Here is a 17,285-nt window from a genome sequence, read left to right on the forward strand (position 1 = left end):
CCTCCTGAGTTCTGGGCACCACCACACCTGGCCATGAATAAATCTTAAACACATATATACAAACACTTTTTATTTTGTTTTTAATTTAGAACATGATACATATTCACAAGATTTACACTTTATATCATACCAAAGCAATCTAGAAACACTGTACAGAGCACACTTGAACATTTAGAAGGCTATATATAATCTGTGGTAAAGTCATAGGCATCGTCTTCTTCACTCATTTTATCCAAGATAAAGGATCTGTCAGATGGTTTACCTGTATCAGAGAAAAAGAAAAGTGAAGTTTTTTACAAGAGAATAAAGCAATTGTTCTCAAACTGCTTTGTTAGGAGTGCTATTCCCCAACTCACTTGCTGTTGATTGCCCAGGTGACATCTCCCTGGTCTCTTCTACAGGAGTCACATCTGAGATCTCTGCCTGTGGGCCGAGAAATTAGCATGAAATAACAGGTAGTTTTTCATTAACCCTATAGAGATAGAGGTGTCTAGGGATTTGTTAACAGTTCTGTTTTAGATACCTAAACGTACAGGGGCTGGCTTTGCTTCTTGTCAAAATGTTTTGTTCTACCTTTGACCCCTTATTCTTTCCATACCGCAATGCTAAAAAACTTCAGCATTAACTCAAGAAACAAAACTTACATTTTTTTCACCAGTAACATGTTCTTGATCATCACCATCCTGTTGGTCTTCTGTCTGTTTTGGTGACTCTTCGGGGATGTCCTTTTCTTCTAGTATTCCATTTGTCAGGCCCGAAGACCGGAAAAGGATTTTATTAGTTAAATGAGGGCCCTTGAGGACTAGTGGAAAGGAATAGAACTCATGTTAATAGAGAAGCCCTCCAGCATTGTCATTCTTATTAACTATCATGATACGTTCATTCATGTAACAATTTTACCTTGTATGCTGTGTGCATTATTCTTTTCTAGTTCTTCTAGATTAAAGCCCCTCTTCATGATTGCTGTAATATTCTCATTAAAATGAGGAGAATGATTCCAGGATGCAGGGGGATGGCAGTAGTAACCTAATGAGGCACTGGCATTAAAGACAAGATCTGTCAAACATAGGCCAATCCCTTTACTCTAAGCTGTCTTCCAAGATACCAATACAGAGACACCTTACCCTGTCCACTCAGACCATAGCAGCTTAGCAGCACTTTCGACATTTGGGCTTCCACCTTTTTGGTGCAGACCTCTTCTCTGAGCAAGTTTAGTAAAAAAATCCAGAGAATCCTTATACCCCGGGACAGTATATTTTAACACCACCTTAAAAGCAAAACATGAACCGTCAGTCCTTAATCTGTATAAAGAACAGTGGTAAAGAGCTCAAGGGAATTCTTTTACCTGTTGACTATCAGCCTGAGACAGGATGGCACTGGCAGCCTCCAATGGTCTTAGAACTTCAATACTTGCTGGACTTCGGAGGGCAAGTGCAGCAGGGGAGTTACAAGGTGAGATAATGAAGCACGGACTATCTATGATTGTGATCTGTTTGTCTAAAGGGACAATCTGCATACTCCTGGGGGAAAAAAGCCATGGAGTTAGCAGGGACATTGTACATCTGAGGGCAAGACAACATGAAGCTCAGGGTTGGATTGAACAAACTCAGCATAGCAGTAAAGTCAGATCCAATCTGTCATCATTGCTTCATGTTTCCTCGAAACCTCAGAATGAACGCTGCAAGATACATAATAATGCCATTTCCTCATTTTTCCAAGACAAGGTCCAACACTACTTTCTCTGAGGGAGCTTTCTTTAACTTTTCAAACTCAGCTGTAAGGTACCTGGGCCTTTTCAATGAATTCTCGTAACCCAGCACCCACTACTCATTTCTTTCTGATCACGGACAGTTCATTTACCTTGTAAGTCCCATGGAAACTCCAACACTGCAAATCCTTTCTTGTTTTAAACTATTAATGATGCTGCTTTTTCCCACATTTGGGAAACCTACAAGGAAACATAAACTCAGGTTATGTTTATAAACTTATTTTCTAGTAGTTGCCTTGCCCATACCAGCAAGTGTTTTAGCATTGGGCTCTTTTAGACGCCATGTTTTGGTGAGGTGAGCCAGAGTTTGATTTAACAAACCCATTCACATTCACAATGTGAAGTCCCGCCCAGCACTGAAGTGGGAGAGGCTGAATGAGACGCACCAACCACTCCAACCTGAACTCCTTTTCCACAGGACTGCTGAAAACCTCCAAGGAGCTTCCACAGTGCTTCCTTGCCACAGCAGAGTTTACTTTGGAATGGAACAACTTTCTTCTTTATCTTTAAACATTAAAAAAAAAAAAAAAATACGGCAATTTAAATTCTGGTAAATATCACCGGGTGGGATCCAGAAAGTATGGCACCAGAGTCCAGCTCCCAGAAAAACTGCTGGCCTCTACTGCCTTTGAGATGATCTTTAATGAAATCAGAGTTGGATCTTACTGTTTTTCACTGTAATCAACATTTTGTATGCTCATCATATTTCAATCATCACAAATATGAAGAAACCCATTAATTCCTCCCACTAATACAGCATACCTTGAATGTCTTCTTTCTGTTCTTTAAGTTTGTTGAGGCTTTGAACACCACTGTTGGCAATTCCTTATTCAAGTAAGTTAGCCAGTTCTCTAGATTCTCTTTTGGTACTAGATCTGAATTGGGAAAAGACACTTCAATTCAGTGATTTAAGACTAGGGTTAGCTGTTGATTGTATTGATCTGTATTTCCCTAATGTTTTGAAAGGAATTAAACGGAAACAAAGTAAACTTGCTCCCCTGCTGCTTGTGTCTTGAGATGCCACATCTCTACTCTCAATCCCCAGTCCCATGTATTCCAGGCTGGAACTGAATGACCTTCACCTTTGGAACCTCCTTATATCCGCCCCATGGATGGGATCACAGAGGGGTACCACCATGCTTGGCTTTATGTGGTGACAGGGAACAACCACCTTTTCTGAGTACCAGGCAGGCACTACCCCACGTGTGAGTCTCAGCACCCCCAGTACTGCTCGCTCGCTCAGTCCGGGTACTAAGTCAGCTCATGCCAGTTTTCAGAATTTACTGCTACCTGAGCGGCACCAACTTTCTACGCTTAACAGTGACTGTAAGGCACATTCTTATATTCATTCTCTACAAAATCTCTTTCCTCTGCCCCTCATATCTAGAGGCTTGAACACCACTGCTGGCAATTTAGCCAGTTATCCAAATTTTCCTTCTGGGTTCTCTTCCTGGTGCTCAAACCCACCCAGATGCCTAATCATTTCATTTAAATATTTTATCTCACATAGTAACTTATCTTGTATCCTAGTTTAGTTGCGTTTCTGTGTGGGCGTATATGTGGCGAATGCTCACACCAGTTTCTATATGAAATGCAGTGGTTACGGAAACTCTTAAAACTAAAGGAGGCTAAATACCGAAAAGCAGAACAGAAAAATCCAGGTGAATAATCACTTGCAGAGACTACCTCCCCCAGGTCTTGGCCACCAGAGCGCACATTCATTGGCTTTGCTGAGGTCAGAGTTGGATCTTATCAGTCTCCAGTGATAATCAGACTGTTCCGATATTTTCCTCATACCTCAGAGCGCTCGCACATGCACACACACGCACAAAGATAAAGAGGACTCTGTACTCACCTGACTTATTTAATACAAGTACTAGTTTTTTACATCCACTTTGGATAACAGCTTCTTCTACTTGAGGACACCTGCAACCAAGAGGATCTCTGGCATCCAAAACTTCTAACACAATGTCTGAGGCTTCAATCACCTGTCAAACAAGAACCATCAGAACAGCATCCCTCGTTGAGTAGCACTCACCTTTGACAGTGAGTGTAGAAGGCAGATCCCATGTTTTCACTTTCCTATGACAAATGCTGACATGTTCATGAGTTACTATACATCAAAGTTGAACAAAGAACCTCACCCAGCAGCTTCCGACTGGACACTGGCCTCCAACCCGTTAGGTCAGAACACACAGTCTACCCCAGCGGAGCTGTGCAGTGTAACAAGCCTCTTTAGAAGGCGGTAGCTTAGCCTGGGAAATGAATGCCAGGGCTGGGGAGCTGCAGGAAGCAAGTCCACTTTACAAAGCTGCTGTCAAGGAAGGACTCTTACGTTTTCAAAATCTCATTACCATTTTTGACACTAACCTATACTAAGGTACCTTTTTAAGTTCCTGACAATGTAACTTCTTTGGATTCTGTTTGCCTGATTTAGCTTTCTTTATTTTGGGCTCATCAGATTCCTAAAAGGAAGAAAAAATTAGAAAGAGCAGCTGTTACCACTCTCCACAGGTGTCAACAGGCAACAGATTTAAATGGTTGAGATAACCTACATTTTGTTACTGCCATAAGCCCACTAACTTTTAAGGAAAGGTAGCCTCACCTCCTGAGTTTCCACATTAGATTGCTCATCATCAGGGCTAATTTCAAGTTTTCTTTTTCGTTCTTGTTCTTTTTGCCTGTCAAGTTTCTGCTGCTGTTTTAGTTCTTCAAGCTGTGTCAGAGCCATGACAGAAATGAACAGGTGACTAGTGGCAGTATGTTACTTTGGAAACCACATAAACTATTCCACTAGAACTTTCGGCCAGCAAAAATTACCTGCTGTTTCCTTAGCTCAGCTTCACGAAGAAGAGCCTCTTTAAAGGGAGCACTATTTGGAACTCCTGGGTCCTTCTTAGGCTTCTTGTGACCCCGCTTTTTAGCTTCCTTCCTTAATTTTCGATGATGTTCTCGAACCTATTGTAAACAGCGCTATTCAATCCTCAGTGTTGTACAAAAGAAACTCACCCTATAAAAATACTTAACCACTTAAAATTTAGGGATAAGTCAGTCTAGCGACAGTTCATAATGCACTCGGAGCACTCTAAAAAAGCAGAACTCCAATTGAAACTATACAGAGAATTAATACGCATACATAAAACAGAAAAATGTCCCTCAGAAGCTTTTTGTAACAATGTCACTGTGCAAACTTTAGGCTTTCTCTTACTCTGCATGTTCCCACAGCTGCAGCCTGTCCAACCATAAATCATTAACAGAGCCTTAGCCATGAAGGAGAGAGGATGGAAAAGGCCACTTTAGCAATCCATTGGCACGGGTCTCCCGGGAACACTTACCTTTTTCTGGATTTTATACCGCTTATGACAGGTCATACGTTTACTTGCTTTCTTTAACTCTGCCAAAACAAACAGAGAAAAACTGTACACACGAGTAGCATTCCTTTAAGTTTCTTAAATCACCTAAATGGATGTTTTGCTCTCTCTTGCCAGCAAGCACACCAATGATGTAAATGCAGTGTTCCTGCACAGGAAGCCAAAGGAGGGCTTCATTACTAGTCCCTCCATAGACAGCACTGAGCTGCCATGTGGGTGCTGGGACTCAATCCTGGGTCTTCACTCCACCCCCAAAATGCTTTATTTTGTGTGTAGGCCAGTCAGAAAGTAATCTACAGGAGTCAGTTCTATTCATCATGTGAGTTTGAACTCGACAGTAAGGCTTAGTGGCAAGGGCCTTTATGACATTAGCCATATTCCTGGCTCTCAAGAGACTGTTTTATCAGGCCCTGGGGCCTACAAAAATAAGGCTAGCCTGGGCAGCAGAAATCTTGCCTCAACCTTCCCTGAAAAATTATGTTATGCTGGATGCAAACTTTCGAGCCTCTTGCGTTATCCTTTATGTACCGGATTAGGGCGCGTGCCACGGCCGACACACAATAGTTCTGAATAGTTCTAGGAAAACTCCAGGGCCGAAAATAGGCTCAAACAAGCTAACCACACAAGTCTGGCCCAGTCTACCCTTTAAAGGCCTAGCTTTCCTCATACACAACAGGCCCAGTTCCGGCCTGGGCCTTCCAAGCGCCAGATCTACGCGGAACTGAGCAATGGCCTCCGGATAGTCTTCTCCCTACAGCCAGAAAGCGCCGCCTGCCCATTTCGCTCTCGACCCCACTCACTCGGCCTCTTCATCCTGGCCGCGGACGCGTCTGGAGCAGAAGAGGTCTCAGGTACACCTTCCCGTCTCGGGCGCCACGTGCGAACTGGAACTGCGGGCCAACGTCACGCGCTCAAGAAGCTGCCGGAAAGTGTGCTGGGGCTCGGCAGCGTGCGCGCGCACACACACTGTCGCACAGAGTCGGGATCGCTTGGCGGCTACGGGTTGGATTTACGGCAGCACTGGGAGGGGTGAGGGCGGTAAGGGCGACGGGTGCCGGAGAGAGGGCCGCGGCCAGAGGAGCAATAGCAGCCGTGGCGGCCACGGGGTGGGGCTCGGCGGTCGGGGACCGCGGCCGGGGCTGCAGGCGGCGGAGCGGCGGGGTAAGGCCGGGCCCGGGGCGGGCGGGGCCGCCCCTCCTCGGCCGGCTGCCGGGCCTTTGTGTCGGCCCGGGCGGGCGGGCGGGAGCCGCGGCGGAGGCCCCGCCCCGCGGTGCGGACGCGCTGGTCGGGCTGGGCGCGGGGCGGGGCACGGCGGCGGGGCCTCCGGACAGGCCCAGCAGCCTGGCCGCACCTGCCGCCGGGACAAAGGCTAGCCGGGGTCCGGAAACTCCCCTCGCTGCTTTCCCGCCCGTCTCGGGGCGGCTTCAAAGCTGTCAACGTTTCCTTTAGCCCCAGAACCAGTGACAGGTCGGGCAAACTCTTCTTTCTTCAGACTCTCAAGGCCTCTTTTTTGTTGTTGTTGTTGTTGTTTGTTTTTTTTTTTCTTGTGCGTTCGGCAAAAACTCCCTATTGAGTTTTTTTTGTTTTTGTTTTTGTTTTTCCTCTTTCCCAATGATTGCCCAAACGGAATATTTTTTTTTGTTAGAGAGACTTATTTACAGGCTAGGTACTTAAGCTTCTCATTTGTAACGTCACGACGAATCGAGTGTTTTTAAACTGTGTTTTCTGGTTTTAAAAGTATTTTATGCTTCAAAGTTTTGTTTTCCGAAGAAACGTGCCTTAATATTTTAAGAAAATTTGATTTGAAAGAGGGGACAAAAATATTAAATTCCTGGAAAACAAATGACAAATACACAATAGAATGGATGTAGAAATTCTAAGAATAACTATAGAAGGATGTATTGGAAAATGCTATCCTAACGCAAACTTTTCAAAAATTACTTTAGGAGCCAGGCACAGTAGAAAACACCTGTTCTAGCACTAGAGTGGTCCAGTTGGGAGCATTGCAAGTTCCAGGCTACTTGGGTTACACAGTGAGACCTGCCAGGAAAACAAAAAAGTGGTTGTAAGTGTCTTTCTTAACCCATTTAGTAGTAGGCCTTTCCCTAAATGTACTTCAGAAGCACATTGGATTCGAAATAGATATTGAGGAACGTAACTTTTGCTTTAGTAGTTTTTAAGATCCAAGATGAAAGATTGGAAAGTGTCCCTGTTTATCTTCGATGTGGCCTTACTTTGTTGGGCTTATGGATCCTCTGCCTAGTTTTCCTGAATGCTGGATTTACAGGCATGTGCCACTGCCTGGAGGGTGGGAGAAGTGAGGATAGTATCTTTTGAAGGAGTGTTTGGGATCAAAACAGTAACACATGTGTTTGTGCCGATGCATTAATGGGAGTGGAAGAATGTTGATAACTTTCCTTTAGAGTGTGAAACGTAGCTCAAATAATAGTGCATTTCCCAAGTCCTCAAGATAAATTATATACCCATCTAATAGACTATTAGGAAGACATCAGACATCATGAAGGAGCATGCTGACTTGGAAATATATGTTTTTTTCCCCACTCCATTTATGGAAAAGATAGGTGGGTTGAAATGTAGTTCAGTTGGTAGAGTGTTTGGTATATGCATGAAGCACTAGGTTCAGTTCCTCAGCACTACCAAAAAATGGACATGGTGGTACATGTTATCCCAGCATTTAGCACATGGAGGCAGAAGGCTGAGAAATTCAAATCTTGAGTTCAAGACTAGTTTGGTGTATATAGACCCTGTTGCAGATCTAAAAACAAGCAGGCAGCAACGAAGGAGTAGATGAATATTAAAGGCTCTGTCCGAGTGGCAGGCATAAAGGTTTTGCTATGAAAAGTAGGATTATAATTGCCTACTGTTTTTGGTCTTTGAGACATCTTTTTACCAAAATTTTTGTTTTAAGTGTTTGTTACAATGCTAAATATTACTAAAACCCACAGACTACTAAAGGTTAGTATGTTGTCAGGTGTTTGGTTATACTTGATACTTGCACAGTTCCATATTCTTAAGTACTCTTTTAAAAAAACAACTTTGTATATGTATGCCTGTGTACGTAGAGTCTAGAGATTCATGGAATTGTCTTCTTATTGCTTTTTTTAAAAATTTATATTAAGTTCTCATTTTTTTCTTACGTGTATGCATGTTTTGTCTCTGTGTATGGCTGCACTATGTATGTGCCTGGTGCCTCAAGAAACCAGAAGAGGGTCCCCTGGAACTGGAATTACAGATGATTTATGGCTGCCACATGGGTGTTAGAAATCTAATTCAAGCCCTATAGAAGAGTAGCCACCGCTCTTGACCTCTGAGCCACCTCTCCAGGGCTACCTTATCTTTGAAGACAAGGTCTCTCATTGTAGCTGGAGTTGGCAAGGGTTTGCCTAGGCTGGCTGCTAGCAAAGCTCAGTGATCTTTACCTCCTCCATACCTTCAGTGATGGGGTCAGAGCCATAAGTTATGTGAGCTTTTGGTGTGGGTGCTGGGGATCTGAGCTCAGGCTCTTGTGCTCCCATGGCAAGTCCTTTGACTCTGCTCTCTCCCCAGACTCCTGAGGTGTCTGTTATCCACTGGGAGTGTCCAGAGTCATTGTCAGACTCCTGGATCTTCTTCAAATAAGACCATCCTAACATCTGACATTAAACCCCAGAATCACTTGTTTGCTGCTTATGGATAAAGAAATAATGAAGTAGTATTTAGAGACCATTTTTAAATGATGCTATTTTGTTTTAAACATCTTATATGCATTTTCAGAACATTTAGTTTATATCTGGCACTATTTTATAGAATGGGATACAAAAATAAAGAGGACCCAGTTTTTGTGCCTAGGGAGCTTAAGAGGTTTGCTTTGCAATTTCAAAGTAATTTCATGTGCATTATTTCTTCAGTGCCAAAAGGCTATGAGTACACTTTGCTGTTTTCATTTGGGGTTTTTGTTTGTTTGTTTGTTTGTGTGTTTTGAGATGACATTGAACTAGTACTTCTGTCTCCACTTTCTTAATGGTAACATTGCATGTGTGCACCACCATGCCCAGTTCCATGCGGTGCTGGGATTGAACCTGGGGCCTTCCAATCCGCTAGGCAACCACTCTTCCAACTTAGCTGTCTGCTCAGCCCTTGTTCCCATTTAAAGATGAAGAAACAGATCTGAGTTGCGATTTGTCCAGCATCCTACAGATAATTAGAGGCAGAAGGTCTGACTCCTGAGTGTGGGTCCTTTGTTTCTTTCACATTACATGTTAAAATGTATACTTTGGATAAGAAAAATGAAAAAACCCGTCTCTTGTATCTTTTGTCTTTTGAAAGTGTGTTAATGATTAAAGGATCTGGGCTGTCGCATCATCTAAAACTGCAATATACGCAATACTAATAATTTACATTTTTTGTCATTTGCTTTCTAGTGCATTATAAAAGGTCATTTTAAATTGCCAAAATAATTGAAGACTTTTAAAGCTCTGCTAAACTTAAATGCCGTGTCTTTTCAGTGCAGATAGAACTTTGAGAAAGAAATGTTTTTCTCTGATTCTTGGGTGGAGGGGAGGAAGAGTTTTGTAGAGTCTGCTCTCATGAGCCATTCTTGGTTTGTTCCAGCTTGCCAACACTTGGTGTCACATGTGAGCCTCCCACATGTGTTCACTCTCCATCCCAGCTCTGTGATTGAACTCTGCTCTTATTGACTAGGGGGCACTTGGGCAGGCATGCTCCATTCCTGGAATTGACAGTCATTTCATGTGAGTAAGGGTGAAACGCAGTGAGACATTTCTAAGCATGTGGAAGCATTGGGGTTTTAAATGAAAGAAATGTCAGGTGCACCTGAGAACTGACTGATGTGCCTGTGTCTCTCTCTTTAGCAGTTCTACTTGAATGTATGTTTTCTGTCTGTTCGTGACTCATTTTTATCCCTATTTCCCCTTTCTCTGCCTTGTTCTTCTCTTTCAGTTCTGAATAGACTAACTGAATAAGCCCTTATAAAGCCCTCCCTTCTCTCACTGGCTTCAGTTGGCCTGCAGACATAATGAGGAGATTGGCTTTTCGAGGCGCTGGTTGTGCTCTGGTAAAGCTGGTAAATTACTGATCATCTTCACCCTTTCCTGTCTCTGTCGCTCTTTACCTTTCCCTCAACGTTCGGAAGTTTGTAATAATTCTTCCCATACGAGTCCCTCCTGTGTTTATCAGAGCGTTTCCAAGGATTAATCCTTAATTTCATTAAATTGTGGAATTATGGCCAGTTAGCAGTCTTTTATAAACAACAACAGAACCTGGGTGTTCTTAACCTAAGGATGTAGAAACTTTTAACTACTTTTAGTCAATTTCAGACTAATATTCTTGGTAATTAAACCAAAGCCTGTAAGAAGGGACATGATCGCTGTGGGTTCTGTTTTAAACAGAGTGTGGACTTTAGTTCAAAGCAAGAGGTAGTGGGCCCCTCTTGTTTCTTACTTGCTCAACAGATTTTTTTTTGCTTGTTTTTGTTCTTGCTTTCTATTTCCTGGAGATCCCCAATTTTTCTTTCTGTAGTACAGGCAGCCACTGGTCTACTGTTGTTTATTTAGTTGAGCGAGACTTAAGTCTTTTTTACTTTTACCTTTAGGAAAGCCCTTTGAGATTATAATGCACTCACTATTTGATAGGACTGTTAAATTATGTAAGCACTGTAGGACGTCCTGGGGTCTATGCCCTTTACCTATAGTAATTTATCTCTGTGGTTGCATTTCTTACATTATAGCCAAATGTGTATATTGTAAAGTTATGTTAAAAATGGTTTCTTTTCCTTTTTTTATTTGAGACACTATGTAGCCCGGGCCGACATAGAGCTCAATATGTAGACCATGCTGGCCTTGAATGCACAGAGAGCTCCCCTGGCTTTCTTGTCAAGTGATGGGGTTAAAGTGTCTATCAAAGAATAGTGTCTTAGAGATGAGGAAGGCATCTCAGTGGGTAAAGAGCTCGTGCAAAGGTGAGGATCTGACTTCGGATCCCCAGCACCCACTTAGAAGCCATGTGTGGGTAGGAGTGTCTGTAGCCCTCTCAGTGGAGGGGCAGAGACAGGTGGGTCTCAGGCACTGACTGACTAGATATTCTCCAGGGTTAATAAACAACCCTTTGTCCAAAATAGGGGGAAGGTGCTAAAAGGAGACATGGTCTCCAGCCTCAGGCGCACATGTGATGCATAGATGCTTAGGCAGGCAAGACGCTGTACACAGCAAAAGTAACTTTCTTAAATGTCTAGCACGTATAGGAAACCACATTTCAGGATAAATCTGGAGTAGACATGGTAGGCTAATTTAGAATGATTGACATATAAATGTGTGTACTTCTGCCAAATTTGCCCCATTAGAGGTTGACAGTACAGCATTCTGATAAGTACAAGGCTAAAAATCATTGAAGTCTAGGACTTAAATTAACAAAAGAACTTAGAGCTAGTTCAGTTCCTCTGGAAAGAACTATCAGCTGTCTTAAATGGACGAGCAGTTTGGTGATGTGTGTCCAGCTGAGAGTTAGTTGACATTGTTGACGATTAAATATAAGAACTTGGCTAATTATTTCTTATAGAAGAAGTTGGAGTCCATGGGGTCCAAGAGAAGAAGAGCCACCTCCCCGTCCAGCAGTGTCAGTGGAGACTTTGATGACGGGCACCATTCTGTGCCTACACCGGGCCCAAGCAGGAAAAGGAGAAGACTGTCCAGTCTTCCTACCGTAGATCCTGTAAGTAGCCCAGGCTTCACGCTTCTGCCCGCTTGCCCGTGGTTTGCCCACCCTTCCCTCTTTGCAGCAGTTGAGCAGCTACATGGCCTTTTCCCCCTCTGGTTTGATAGGTTTGTAGAAGTCTGTCTATAGCCACAAGTCTAACAGTAATGGTGTGATTTAATATTTTGAAGTTAAAGTATCAGTGAATTGTGTTATATATGTGGTGAGGGCCTGGAGAGATGGCTCAGCAGTTAAGAGCATTGGCTGTTCCTCCAAAAGTTCTGAGTTCAATTCCCAGCACCCACTTGGTGGCTCACAACCATCTGTAATGAGATCTGACGCCCTCTTCTGGCCTGCAGGTGTACATGCAGATAGAGCACTCATACATTGAATAAATAGATGTTTTAAAGAGGAGGTGAGCACTGTGTCTATATGTTGTGGCCAGAGTGCAGAGGTGAGCAGACAACTTGAGGGAGTCCAGTCTTCTTTTCCCATGCAGACTAAACTCAAGTCAGGGCTGGCAGCAAGTTGTGAGCACTGTTCAAGTTACTGAAATATGGTTATATTTGAGGCTCTCTCCAGTTTCACATGACGCATAGATTCCAGCGTGGAATAGAAACAAATGAATAAACTGTAATAAAGTACTAGCACCCAGTAGGACGTTCTAAGATGAAGAGTTTGTGATGTGGGGAAAGAGGAGCTAGTGAGTTAGCTTAGTAGTTTAATGTGCTTGCTTGAGTGCACAATCCTCCTGTCTTAGATTCTCAGTACTAGAATTAAAGTTGTGTGTCCCTAATGCCCAGCTTAGGTGACTTTTTTAAAAAAATTTATTTTTTATGAGTATGAATTTTTTTTTTTGCCTGTATGTTAAAGGCACTGTGTCCTCGGAGACCAAGAAAGGGTGTCAGACACCCTATACCTCAAGCTGTAGGCAGTTATTAGTTGCCGTGTAGGTGCTGGAAATCAAATTCAGGTCCTTTGAAAGAGTAGCTAGTACTCTTAACCACTGAGCTCTCTCTCTAGCTCCCGCTTTTTTTTTTTTTTACTTCTTTTGTGTATATGAATACACAACACACCAGAAGAGGGCATCGGAACCCATTACAGATGGTTGTGAGCCACCATGTGGCTGCTGGGAATTGAACTTTGGACCTCTGGAAGAGCAGCCAGTGCTCTTAACCACTGAGTCATCTCCCCAGCGCCCCAAACTTTTATTTTTTTTAAGTTATATTATTTTTAAACAGGAGGATTATATAAGCCAATAAGCTGATTTAGTCTAAAAGAAAGTCAGAATCAGACATGGTAATGAATACCTGTGATCTTAGTACCAGGAAATGAAGGTGGGGGGACACAGATCTAACAAAAGTTATAAAAACTGAAGAGTATTTTCTGTTAGTTTATTTATATATTTATTTTGGTGTTTTGAGGCAGGGTCTTACTGTATAGTCCTGGCTGGCCTACAACTCACTCCGTAGACCAGGTTGGCCTTAAATTAGAGCTGCCTCCTGCTTCTGTCTCCCAAACATTATTTTAAAAACTGTCCTTTCAGCAGTTATCAGACTTGGGATCCCATTGGGTAATTTGGAGGTTTTTCCTTTCTGGAAATGTTTTTATCAAAGAATTGTTGATAGGCCTTCATTGGATGTTGTGTGGTGAGTTTCTTTTCTTCCTTTGAGTAGATTGCTGTGTGCCATGAACTCTATAACACCATCCGGGACTATAAGGATGAACAGGGCAGACTCCTCTGTGAGCTGTTCATTAGGGCACCGAAGCGGAGGTGAGTTGGGAACACGGGTGTAAGTGAGAACATTTGACAAAGGGTCCAAAGGTAACGTGTTCAGTAATTACGGTTTTTTTGTTTTTTTGTGTTTTTTTTTTTTTTTTTTTTGGTTTTTTTTGGTAAGAAATGGGTTGAATCTGGCATTCAATTTTAGTCTTTTTTTTTTAATCTTAATTTCAGTCTTATTCATCAAGATAATTTATTTACTTCTTTGTGTGTGTGTGTGTGTGTGTGTGCATGCACATGCTAAATTGTGCATATGGAGAACTTGCAGGAGTTGATTTTCATGGTTTTTAATGTATGTAGGTTTGGAGATTTTATAACTATATTCATTTATGAGCATATCTATATTCCCTAGCTCTTTCTACTGACACAGCATGAAATGAGCAGAGTCGGGGATGACCCTGGAGAACTGTGTGGGGTATGGAAAGTGATGAGAACATTTTAGGAGACCATAGAAAATAGATATTGTCAGCTGAGTGTGATGGTTCTTGCTTACATTCCTATCATTCAGGAGACTTGGGCAGGTGGATCATGGTTGGGAGGCCTGCCTGAGCTACATAGTAAATTCTAGATCAGCTTGGAATAGATAATGAGACCCTGTCTCAAAACATGAAAAATTAAAACAAAATATAGAAGCAACCCTAAAAAGGACACCCACTTAGCTCACATTGAAGCAGTTTGATAACAACATGGGCCATGTGTGGTGGCATTGAGAAGTGGGTAGAAATGTGTGAATTCAAGGCCAGCCTGGCCTACACAGTGAGACTCAGGACAGCCAGGGCTACATAGTTGTGGCCCTGCCTCAACAACAGTGACTGTTGCTGTCATAGCCTTTAGCCCATTGGTGAAGTAGTAACTCAGGAACCCATAGGAAAGTAATAAATGAATAAATTGAAAGTGTGACTAAGAATGGGCTTTCTGAATGTATTTCCCTATGAAGTTCAAATGAAGCAGTAGAGAAACCTGGCAGACACTGCCATGATCAAATGATCAGAGGTAACCTTATCAGGTTAATAGAATAAGACAAAACCATGTGTCAGCTGGTAAGATAGAGTGAGATATTGCCACATCATCTCTTCCAAACTGTCCTTTAAAGAACAGGAAACCAGGGCTGGAGAGATGGCTCAGCCGTTAAAGGCTAGGCTCACAACCAAAAATATAAGAACAGGAAACCAGAAGAAACACTGCAGTTGAGTAATGCTTTACAAAATAGTCTATAATCTTCAAAAACATGTGAAAAGCAAGGAAAGCTGAATAGCTATTTAGAATGAAGGAAACTAAGAAAATAAAATGAAAGCAGGATTCTATACTCAATTTCTTTCACTGTGAAGGGCAAGATTGGAATAGCTGGAGAATATAAATAGGGCGAGTGGGTAAGGTACCACAGCCAACTTTGTTTCCCGGTTTTGAATGGTGGTCCCTTGATTGTATGAAATCAGTACTCTAACATCTGTCAGTGCTTACTCAATTGTTTTGGAACATACGTTCTTCAGGATGTTCTTAACATTAAAAATACATGTTTTTTAACATTTATTAATTTTGTGCACACACTCATTCAAGTATACACAACTTGGAGGAGTCGGTTCTCCATCCACTGTTTAGCTCTGGAGGGTGAACTCAGGTTGTTGGGCTTAGGAGCATGCGCCCTCCTTCCCTGTGTAGCATATTGCTGATTCGTGTTCTTAGAACTTTTATGACAGAGTTAAACTTTTTTAAAGCAAATATACATAGTGGAAGAGTAACTATAAGCTCTCCAAAGGTAGTAAACCATTAATGACCATGACACTCTTTGAATGTATTCATTTTTCTTTACATATCTAAAAGGGAGCCAAGGAGCTAAATAACCCTATTGAGAAAGTAATCACTCAGATCATGTTAGGTTTGCTTGTTTTGTGGAACTCCTTTAGAAAAAACACAAAATAAGAAATGTCATGAACCCCAAGAAATTATCTTAGGGACTTAATTCTCATAATTGTCTCTGAAATTCCTTTGTGCCTCCCTGAGTGTCTCCTTTTCAGGGTGTAACTCTTGTCACTATCCTGGGTTTCCCATTTCTTGCCCCTCTTTGGTGGTGTTGAGGGTTGAACCAGGGCCATGCTTGTTCTAGGCAAGGACCCTGTCAGAGTTACATTCCTAGCCCCACTGTCTGTATTTTGTGTTAATATTCTTATACGATTGTGTCTACATCTTTCATATTTGGTAAACATCTGTCTCCTTTCTAAGTTTATTAGTTAATTATGAAGTATAAGTAATAGTACATGGCCAGAAAAGGCTCTGTGATCACTAAGTGAGGAAAAATAATCCATTTTATAACTGTTTTTCAGGACAGGCTCTCATCATGTAGCTCCAATTGTCTTGGAACTCAGTGTGTAGACCAGGCTTACCTCAAACGCACAGTGATCTGCCTGCCTCTGTCTCCTTAGTGCTGGGATTAAAGGTGTGCACTGTGCTTCACTCACTGTGTAATTTTTAGAAAGAACTTTGAATTTTGTTGTGAACCATTTTGGAAACGAGGAAATGTAAGTTATCTTTATAGAAGATACCATGCACATAGGTTTAGTTCTGGTACCCTTAAATACTTATATTTATATTTAACCTTAGATGTTTAACATATAAACCTGATCATCAATGTTAGCTTAGGTTTTTTTTGTATGATTAATATGTATTGTGAAAAGAGAAAACAGCTGCATTTTGCTTTTGTTATTTCCTTTTGCTCTAGTAATGAGGGAGAGTCTCTTGGGGAATTTGTAATTAGATTGGTTACTTAGTGTTTTGGATATTACGCAAATAGATTTAAAATAAAACTTTTATGTGCTTTGAATTAGTGTCATTAAAACATACTTAAATTATAACAGAAATCAACCAGACTATTATGAAGTGGTTTCTCAGCCCATTGACTTGATGAAAATTCAACAGAAACTTAAAATGGAGGAGTATGATGATATTAATCTACTGACTGCTGACTTCCAGCTGCTTTTTAACAATGCAAAGGCCTATTATAAGGTAAGAAAGCATCAGTTTTGGATGTATCTAATTTTATAATTATCTGGTTTTTTCTTTTTAATCTTTCCTTTTAAGTCTTCGTGTATTTAATTTGGGATACTGCATAGGTTTAAACTGACCTTGAGCTTCTGCTCCTCTTTCCTCTATCTTCAGAGCACTAGGATTAGAGGGCCATGATGGTCACCATGCCTGGCATCTTTAAAGGGTGTGTGTGCGCGTGCGTGTGCATGTGTGTGCATGTACATGTATTATATATGTGCAGTGCCCAGAGAGGCCAGAAGAGAACATCGCGTCCTCTAAAACAAGTTACAGATGGTTGTGAGCTGTTGTGTAATTGCTCAGAACCAAACCCTAGTCCTTTATAACAACAGCCAGTGCTCAGATAAGTAATAGTTTCTTTTATTTTTGTTAATGTCCAATTTCCATTTGTGTAGTTGGTTGGGGGCATTTTTTGTTTGTCTTGTTGAGACAGGGTCTCAATATGTAACCAAAGCTGGCAGCGTTACCAACGTTACTGGCTTGTGTTTCTTTCAGTAAAGGGACAATTGTGCAGGTTTGGTGTTTTTCTCAGTCCTTTTTGCTTTGTTTCTTTCATAAACTGATCAGGTATTTTTGCCCATTTTTATTTTAATGTTTTGGTATTTTTATATTCTAG

The 17,285-nt window shown here is 41.8% G+C and overlaps 2 protein-coding genes and 3 non-coding genes across 56 annotated transcripts in view; 1 reads left to right on the forward strand and 4 right to left on the reverse strand.

Annotated features, from left to right (window-relative positions):
• Positions 1 to 55: 55 nt before the first annotated feature.
• Gnl3 (G protein nucleolar 3) lies at positions 56 to 6,241 on the reverse strand. Of its 2 annotated transcripts, NM_175580.3 has the most exons (15): positions 5,940 to 5,994; positions 5,104 to 5,162; positions 4,589 to 4,726; positions 4,374 to 4,484; positions 4,153 to 4,233; positions 3,624 to 3,756; positions 2,531 to 2,643; positions 2,155 to 2,272; positions 1,861 to 1,948; positions 1,346 to 1,520; positions 1,125 to 1,267; positions 901 to 1,037; positions 645 to 802; positions 357 to 423; positions 56 to 262 (listed from the first exon to the last, which is right to left on the reverse strand). In NM_175580.3, the coding sequence occupies exons 1-15, from the start codon at positions 5,950 to 5,952 to the stop codon at positions 180 to 182; spliced, it is 1,617 nt and encodes a 538-aa protein (NP_783170.1). In that variant the 5' UTR covers positions 5,953 to 5,994; the 3' UTR covers positions 56 to 179. The 2 variants fall into 2 exon arrangements, with proteins under 2 accessions (NP_783170.1, XP_063131204.1); XM_063275134.1 differs by lacking the exons at positions 56 to 262; positions 357 to 423; positions 645 to 802 and having other exon boundaries at positions 901 to 1,026; positions 5,940 to 6,241.
• Snord69 (small nucleolar RNA, C/D box 69) lies at positions 1,576 to 1,655 on the reverse strand. Its single transcript, XR_005495183.1, has one exon. It is a non-coding gene; the product is annotated as a small nucleolar RNA SNORD69 (small nucleolar RNA).
• LOC134478790 (small nucleolar RNA SNORD19B) lies at positions 2,406 to 2,485 on the reverse strand. Its single transcript, XR_005495185.1, has one exon. It is a non-coding gene; the product is annotated as a small nucleolar RNA SNORD19B (small nucleolar RNA).
• On the reverse strand, positions 3,492 to 3,568 carry Snord19 (small nucleolar RNA, C/D box 19). The gene has a single exon (XR_005495182.1). It is a non-coding gene; the product is annotated as a small nucleolar RNA SNORD19 (small nucleolar RNA).
• Pbrm1 (polybromo 1) overlaps positions 6,145 to 17,285 on the forward strand; it is a 99,404-nt gene continuing 88,263 nt past the window's right edge. For 30 of the 51 annotated variants that reach the window (XM_063275298.1, XM_039095102.2, XM_063275320.1 and 27 more), the window contains exons 1-6: positions 6,401 to 6,606; positions 9,751 to 9,890; positions 10,099 to 10,222; positions 11,713 to 11,865; positions 13,524 to 13,621; positions 16,483 to 16,630. In XM_063275298.1, coding sequence (XP_063131368.1) covers positions 10,175 to 10,222; positions 11,713 to 11,865; positions 13,524 to 13,621; positions 16,483 to 16,630 — 447 coding nt within the window. In that variant the 5' untranslated portion in view covers positions 6,401 to 6,606; positions 9,751 to 9,890; positions 10,099 to 10,174. Of the gene's footprint in view, positions 6,301 to 6,400; positions 6,607 to 7,085; positions 7,205 to 9,750; positions 9,891 to 10,098; positions 10,223 to 11,712; positions 11,866 to 13,523; positions 13,622 to 16,482; positions 16,631 to 17,285 lie in introns of those variants that run through there. The other 21 variants (XM_063275307.1, XM_063275322.1, XM_063275324.1 and 18 more) reach the window with 12 other exon arrangements.

The sequence above is a fragment of the Rattus norvegicus genome, chromosome 16 (assembly GCF_036323735.1).
Source record: "Rattus norvegicus strain BN/NHsdMcwi chromosome 16, GRCr8, whole genome shotgun sequence".
NCBI classification, from domain to species: domain Eukaryota; kingdom Metazoa; phylum Chordata; class Mammalia; order Rodentia; family Muridae; genus Rattus; species Rattus norvegicus.